This window comes from Ceratosolen solmsi, unplaced genomic scaffold (genome assembly GCF_000503995.2).
Source record: "Ceratosolen solmsi marchali unplaced genomic scaffold, CerSol_1.0 scaffold10, whole genome shotgun sequence".
In the NCBI taxonomy this organism is placed as follows: domain Eukaryota; kingdom Metazoa; phylum Arthropoda; class Insecta; order Hymenoptera; family Agaonidae; genus Ceratosolen; species Ceratosolen solmsi.
The window spans coordinates 3347889-3356924 of NW_011948412.1; the positions used below are offsets into that span (position 1 = coordinate 3347889).

A 9036-nucleotide genomic window follows, 5' to 3' on the forward strand; every position below is an offset into this window, starting at 1 on the left:
TCGTGATAGAGATAGAGACGAACGTTTAAATGATAGATTGCGCGATAAGGATCGTAATCGCGAAAAAGATCGAGATGATCGTTATGCGGATCGCAATAGAATCGATAAAGATCGAGATGATAGGTATCGAGACAGCGATCGATATGGTGATCGAAGTCGTGACAAGGATAGAGATGACCGTTATAGGATTTCAGATCGTGATAGAGACAGAAGTCGCGACAAAGATAGGGACGATCGTTATAAAGACCGAGAAGACAGGTACAAGGATCGGGATGATCGATATAAAGATCGAGATGATCGATACAAGGATCGTAGTTATGATAAGGATCGGCCTTATGACAAAGATAGAGATGAAAGGTATAAAGATAGAGGATATGAAAAGGATAGGGATGATAGGTATAAAGATAGAGTTGATAAGGATTTGAAAGACAAAAATATTGACAAAGATGTTAAAAATAAAAATTCAGAAAAAGATATGAAGGACAGGAGTTTGGAGAAAGAGTTAAAAGATAAAAGCTCAGAAAAAGATTTGACAGACAGGAATTTAGAGAAAGTTTCGAAGGACAAGAATTTTGATAAAGATTCACAGGATGGGATTTTGGAAACAGATTGTGAAGATGATAATTCAGAAAAGGATAATGATTTACGGGCTAAGAGGGACACACTGCCAGAGCAAAAAGAAGATGAGATGGTAGTGGAAAAGAGTTCTAGTCCAGGTAATTTACTGAATTTTTTCAGTAATAACGTAAGAATTAGTATTTTCCTAAAATATTTTATTACATTTAGTTCGATTGATAATTAAAAATATGTAACCAATGTAATTTTTAAGGTTCAGCGCTGCGTATTCCGTATATTATTTTTAAAATGTTTGCAATACGTAAAAACAGAATTGTAATATTAGATCTTAATAATATTCTATTAAATGAAACATTTACTTTAATTAAATCGATAAAAAGTTGTCATTTATACTAAATTCATGCTCATATTTATTAAAAACTATTTTAATAATGCAATTTAGTTCCTTTGTAATCATAATTACATGCGGTTTAATAAAACTACAATTCCTGTTTTCTCGTATTTATTATACATTTTCAAATTTTAAATTTAATAAATTTGATCTTAAGTATGTATAGATCAGATTAGAATTTTATAAATTTTTTTTTATGTTAGCTTCGCTGAACCTGTTAAATAATATAATTATTGTTTGACAGAAATAAATTTTAGTCATTAAGTTGGAATTTAAAATAGGACAATGAAATGTACAATGTGAAAAACATTTTTACTCACTTTAATATAAGTTTGATAATATCTTATTACCTTTGATTTATTTAACAGAAAAGAATAAAGAGCAAGAAGAAAAAGGAAATAAATCGAAAGATCTTGAAAAGAGTGATGACAGGTAAAAATTAATATTTAATGTAGTAGCTATGTACATTATAATATACTATTTTCACTTTATATATAAAGTACCCAAATACCATTTAAAAAACTCCAAAATATAAAAAAATTTCAAATTATAATTTTATAGTTGCAAAATTTTTGCCACTTTTTTAAATATAAAATTTATGAAGTAAAACTCAAATATCCCTTTAAATCTGAATTTTTAATATTATAAAAAGTATTTGTATTCGTTATCTTAAAACGATTCATATACTTAAACTATATTTTATTTTATGTTAAGGCATTTTTAATTATTTAATGAATCTAGTAAATTGTATACAATTTTTCCATAATAAATATTTCTATCAAAATATCTAAATTTTACTAGATCTAAGGGAAATATTAGCTGGCAGGACTCCGCCGCCATTATTTCAACAGACACTACTCCCCTTCAGGATTCCAGGTACGCATTCGTCCTTCAAATGAATTTTGGAGTTGAAAATATGTTTGACGTTATTTTTCAATAAATAATCGATTAATTCTACACTTATTTTCTATAAATATTTATAACTTTATATTAATACAACTACTTTAAACGATAGTTTACACTTAATACATGTATATATATAGATGTAAATATTTTATTTATTTTTAACATATGAAATTTACGAAAATTTTCATATTTTAAATATAAATAAAATTATTGTTTTAATACATTAATTATCAACAAGAATTTTCATTGTGGCATTAAACATTAAAATTTTTTTTTATTTAAAATATTTTTGCGGAACCGTTTTATGTAAATATTTTTATGCAGTCATTAAATTATTCAATTAATTTATAGTTTAGTAATTGTTTTACGAAATTATTTTATCTTATATTACAATGTAAACTCATATAAGCTTTGGCTTCAATTTTTTTGTATTTTTATAAATGGAAAAATAATGAAATACTATAGTTCGGGGATATAGTTTTATTATTATTATTTTATTCTATTAATAATTTGATCGATTGTTTGTTTACTTATGTTTAATATACTTATATACACATAGAATTATATTAGATATTGTAATGAATTTATGAAGAAACGTTCAATGTAAAATTTGATTATAAGACATTTCAAAATCAATTAAAAAGAACTAAAATTTTTGCATTTTTATTTTATAGTTTTATTATTTATCACATGTGTATTTTTAATTCATAAAAGGTAAAAATCATTTATAATTTATAACATGTGTCTTAAGTTCAAAGTTTGAATTCCAATATTTGAGTATATTAATAAAAATGTCCTTTCCCTAATTAATGATCGTTTAATGTTGATTTTATTAATTATATTATAATATTAGTACATTATTTTATATAAATATTATTAATGTTTTAATAATGTATTCACTTTTATAAATTATTGTTTTAATCTAACTATGGATAGATATGTAGAGCCTTAATTTTAATATTTTAAATATTTATGATCAATAAATAAAATATGTTACATTATAAAGTAAATAAATAATGAAACTAATTTAAATTGTACATTGTCAATATGAATTTAAATTGTCAATATGTTATTTTAATTTTGTATTTGTACTTAAAAAAAAAGTAATATGGAATATCACGTTAACAGAAATAAATTCCACATAATTCTTATTAATAAAAATTACAATTTTAATTTGTAAACTTTGTAGTTATAAAAAAATTATCCGTTGCATGTATTTTAACATTTTTATTATATAATTGTACTCTATTTTGTCTTAAAACACATTAAAGTATGCAAGTATTTTGTTAGAATTAAATATGATCCCAACATTAGAAAACTATAATTCAATAACATTTTTCCAAAGTAAAGCATTTCTCAGTATTTAAACATAATATGTATAAAAAAATATAAAAATTAAATAACTAAATATTAATTATATTAAAATTACTAAAAAATATACCCTCAGATTTAGGCATCATTTCTGAAAAATTTATAAATTTTTATTCAGAAATTAACCCAAAAATTTATCGAAAGTATTCCCTCGAAATTAAAAATAATCCTAATTAATATTATAATTTTTATTACTACAATATTTTGTTTCAAATTCGAATAATAATATTACTTAGCGTAATATTGTATATATGATAAGAAAATATTATTTTTGACATTATATAATGATTACGCCTTATAATGTATTATACACCGATATAAATAATTTTATATAAAGTTATAACATTTTTTAACATGTGACAATGTATATTAATGATTCTATTTATTTTAACTTCAATTCTTTGTGTAGACATTTAGATGTTTACTTTAAGTGGATTTATTTAAATATTTTAATATATATGATTTTTGTATAGATCATTACTCGTAAATTTTTTTTATATAAAACGTTTATTTTATTATAAGGTATTTAAGGAATATTTGTTATTTTAGTCTTTCAGAAATCAAACAAAATGTATTGGAGAACCCACCAAAGATTATGGAATTACCGAAAACACCAAATCTTACTATGGTCGATGATATTCTATGTACTCCCGGTCGATTGACGAGGCCGCCCAAGATTGCAATTATTCTTAGAGGCCCACCAGGTAGCGGAAAATCTTTTGTAGCCAAATTGATTAAGGTATTTATAAATTTAATGATTAATTACACTTAGGTGTTAAATATAAAATATTATTCAATATGTGATATATATATTTTAACACCAAATATTAATTGAAATTTCCATTTCCAACATCCAAATATTAATTATTTCCAATATTTATTTGCATTTCAAAAGTTTAATATTCAATGCAAAATATTGATAGCATTAAAAATTAAAATTCAAGTATATTTAAAATGTGTTCAATAAAACTATTTTTAATCATAATGAAGTTTTATGTATATGTGTGTATATATATATTTTTTAATAATATTTTTAAGAACTTCAATATTAAAATAAAAACTTTTTATTTAAGGATAAAGAAATTGCCCAAGGTGGATCGGCACCGAGAATATTGAGCATTGATGATTACTTCCTTGTTGAAAAAGACTCGAAACCAAGCGAGGATAATAAAAAAGATGGCGTTGATGTATGTATGAGTAGTATTTTCTTTATATATTTATGATATATATTCCTAAAACACATTAACTAAACACAGATATTATAATAATGTATTACATAGAATATTATATTAATACACATTTGTGTGTTCAGTTTTTATTAAGCTATTAATACATTTATTTGGATTGCTTTTGTAGGAAATGGAGTACAAATATGAAGAGGCAATGGAACCTGAATATGTTAATCACTTATTTAAAGCATTCAAGAAAAATATTACTGATGGCTTTTTTAACTTTATTATATTAGATAGTATTAATGAAAAAATCTCTGATTATGAAGAAATGTGGAGCTTCGCTAAAACGAAGGGCTTCAAAGTCTATGTTTGTGAAATGGAAATGGATGTACAAATATGTCTTAAACGAAATATTCATAAACGTTCAGAAGACGAAATTAACAGAATAGTTGACTATTTTGAACCGGCACCCAGTCATCATCATAAATTAGATGTTACATCACTACTTCAGGAACAAGCCATTGAAGATGTAAATATAATTTTTTTATAAAATTCAATTTTTAATTTGCAGTTTAATGTTATTTCATGGCAACATAATATTAATTTTTTTAAAGTGTACAAATGATTTAGGTATTAGGTATATTTTGTATCAATAAGTCATTACTTATTTAAATTTTTAAATAAATAAATAAAATTTAAATATTTATAGAATCTAAAAATTGTTAGAGATCTGATTAAATATACATTATGCACAAAAGTCATTATATTAATAATTTTTATTATACCTTAAACTTAAGTGATGCAATTGTAATTTTTTATTTAAAAATCAATACAAAATTATCTAAAATATCTCTTTCTGAAATAAATATTAAGAAATTAATTGTAAATTAAAAAAATTTGTACATATTTCGATCTGTTTACTTATTAAAGTAATTTTAACAGTCTAAATGTATTTATTAAATATCCAGGTTGAAATGGAAGATGTTCAAGATACATTAAAAGAAGAAGTAAATGAAAAAGAGAAGGAAAAAGAAAATGAAAACGAGGCTATACCAACTAATGATGATAGTCAAGATAGCCAAGAAGAAACAGAAGAAACGGTAATTTATTAAAATGTTTCTAATCATAATATTTCTTCAAAATAAAATCAAATAAAAATATATTTTATATATCAAACTTATATAAGTATTATATATTTTTAAATAATATTTTGCTCTTACTGTATTAATTACAAATTACATCAAAAAAATATTAATATGATAATATGGTCATTATGTTTTACTGCAAATTTAAAAGTATCTTCATTGATATAATTTTCAGTTTCAGACAAGCATTTTTAAATTCCACATTAATTTAATTAAGATATAAAAATTAAATCTTTAATGTTTGATCTTTAATTTAATATATTTTATTTGACTAATGAAAAATATTTGTTTTTAGTATAAAAATATATTCATATTTTAAAAGTGTATTAATCAGATATGACATATATATATATATATATATATATATATATATACTAATAACATATTATTAATTTTTTAATTTTGTATAATTTATGTACAAATAACTACTAATAATAAATTCAATTTTAATGCATATTATATTGAAAGATGGCTTGATAATAACAAATGTTTTGAAAAACACGTTTAACATTTTATTAGAAAAAATTAATGTTAACCTATATGGTATATATATATATATATATATATATATATAACATATATATAGGTTACATTCCTTGTCTTATATATATACAAATCAATATCATAATTATAATTAATAGAATATTAAAAATTTATTAAATACGATAGATTATGCAATTTTGTTGTAAATTTGAAAAATAACTTGTAGGGAGTCAGTAAATGGGAAAAAATGGAAGCGGAAGATAAATTAGGTAATTCTATTTCATTTTATTAATAAAATTTATTTAAATTGAATATTTATTAAATCATTTTTAATTATATAGATCGTTTGGATGGATTAAAACGAAAACATGATAACAGACCACAAACAATGGAAGAATTTTTACAGGTTCCTGACTATTACGATGCAGAGGATAATTCGGGAAAGAAACACGTAAGGAAATGAACAGATTTTGTATTTTTGTTTACAATGTTAATCAATGTTAACGATCATTTCATTAATTGTTTATGGCATGTATTTCTATTACAATACAAATAAAACATAAGCATTATAAGTTTTATAGCATTAACAATTGATATCAAAGGATCAGGAAAGTCTTACTGTTAGTTATTATTACACTTTTATGAAATTAAAAAAATATATAATAATTGTAAGGTTCATTTCATTATGACAAATTACATATTACTTTCAAAAATTTTGATACAAAAACAATAATTTGATTAAATTAAAAAGATTTTTTTTATTGAAATAAATTAAATATTTGATTGAATTCATACAAGAATATAAATAAAATTATACTTATTTCAATTTATAAAAAATATTACCGATTTTTTATTGTTTTAATTAAAAAAAAAAAATAACTAAAAATTGTATTTATGCTAATCGAGTCTAATAGAAAACTGTATTGAATATAATTTTCAAAATTTGTTTTCGCTATTTAAAAAAGACATACAATTATTTTATTTATATACAAGGATTGCTCGTAAAACTATAAGCTTTTCGAACCTTAATTTATAAATAAACATTTTGTTTTATTAGTAACCATTTTTAATATTGGAATAAAATTTCTTTTCTATATATACTCAAAAGGTTTTGAAAACAAAATTTTTTATTTATATCTAAATATATTTAAATTTAGTTATAAATATTTCATTAAATCAGTATTATATAATAAAATTATATCGCAAAATTATTAATATATTGTTTTTTAAAATAGTAATTTGAAAGAATTGAGAATCGTTTGTATAATTTGTTAAATTTTTAGAGTTATTTTTATATAACTTAAAATAAATAGAAAAACATAGAACTTATATAATTGATCATTTATTATACTGTAATATATCACAAGTAATTAATATAAACACAATTATATGAAACAAATTGGATTAAAATACACTATTAAATTATTCAAGTTCATTGATTTGATTTTACATATTAAAAAATTAGTTAATAGCTAACTTATAATTTTTTATTAATCAAAGAATTAAGTGCATACAATAATAGGAATAGATATTTAATTAAATTTTAATAATTGTATTTTATTAAATTATTTTTAATTCATACATTTTAAATAATAATAATAATATATATTTTCTCTTATTGTTTTATTAAATTCAATGATACGATGAGGTAGCATTTTGAAATGACCCTTCAGTTGGCGTGCAGATTTTTTCTAAACGATTTAACCTGAAACTAAAACTCAAAAATATATGTTCTGATAAGAATCGTGAAAATTCCGAAAACTTGAATTTACTATTACATTACTAATTGTAAACAAATTTATACTTTTGTAATTTAGGAGAAAACTCAAAAATAAGTTATTTGATTCAAAGAATATTTTAAATTTGAAAATCAGTTTAGTAATTTTTCATTGTTTAATGACCTGGTTTCATTCTCAAATTGTTATCCGTCGATTAATTTTGTCAATAATGCTTATATAACTTAATATTTTATAGATGTGTTAATATTAACTCAAAGATAATAGTATTTATAAAAATTTATGCAATGTCATTATTGACGTTAAAAAAAACTATTTATTTCAATATAAAAATGTTTAATATTAATCAAATTTTCAGCTGAAAATTTACTAAGGTTATTGCAACTATCGTTACACCATAGAATGATCAGCATTAAGAATTTAAAGATAATAAACTTTTTTTATACATAACGTGTAAAAAGTTATTTGGAAAGTTCTTTCTGAAAAATATGCAGTAAAGAACTTATGAAGAGCTATGCGTATAAATTACTAATTCTTTTTGTGTAAAATATTAACATAATAAATGTTTAAAATTATTACAATTAACTTTTTGAATATTTATCAAGTGATCATATTAGAACAGTTTGAAAATTTATGTTCTAAAAAATAATATATATAATTAATTCTACATATATTTTAAATTTTGGATGATACATCCAATAAATAGCCTTAATTACTCTAGTCTTATGAATAATATGTACAAAAAATATCTTCATGTATGAAATTTTTAAATCTAGAATTTTTATTGAGTATTATATGGTTTCTAACAATAAAAATTTCTTAATTCAAATAGCAATATTTATAAACATTAAAATTTAAGACCAGCTGTAATAATTAGCTATAAAATAAGATTACATTTTATGGAAACATGTTAATAATTGTAAATTTTATAAAAGTATAATTTAGAATAAATTTTTTAATATAAAAGTGTCTCATATTACTTCTCACCTTTATTTATTTTTAATTTTATTAACAATTAACAGTATTTTTTAATGTATATTCCATTATTTAATTTCCTAATCAAAATCTTTAAAAAAGAATTTATTTTAAATATATATGTGGTAATAATTCACTTGTATTTTTCATTTTTTGTTATTGCATATAATTTTATAATTTTATATACTTTTGTAAAATTTATGTGTTAAAAACTTGATGTGCTATAAATACCTTTTTAGAATACCTATTTACTATTACATCAGTTAATCAGAATTGATTTT

The 9036-nt window shown here is 21.1% G+C and overlaps 1 protein-coding gene across 1 annotated transcript in view; it reads left to right on the plus strand.

Annotated features, from left to right (window-relative positions):
• The window catches only part of LOC105364238 (putative uncharacterized protein DDB_G0282133), a 19544-nt gene extending 11248 nt beyond the window's left edge, over positions 1-8296 (plus strand). Inside the window, exons 6-15 of the mRNA XM_011502128.1 lie at positions 2-716; positions 1336-1399; positions 1769-1843; positions 3794-3983; positions 4318-4431; positions 4601-4945; positions 5385-5516; positions 6271-6313; positions 6386-6495; positions 8139-8296. Of these exons, the coding sequence (XP_011500430.1) occupies positions 2-716; positions 1336-1399; positions 1769-1843; positions 3794-3983; positions 4318-4431; positions 4601-4945; positions 5385-5516; positions 6271-6313; positions 6386-6495; positions 8139-8153 (1803 nt within the window). The 3' untranslated portion in view covers positions 8154-8296. The remainder of the gene's footprint in view (position 1; positions 717-1335; positions 1400-1768; positions 1844-3793; positions 3984-4317; positions 4432-4600; positions 4946-5384; positions 5517-6270; positions 6314-6385; positions 6496-8138) is intronic.
• The last annotated feature ends 740 nt before the right edge of the window (positions 8297-9036 follow it).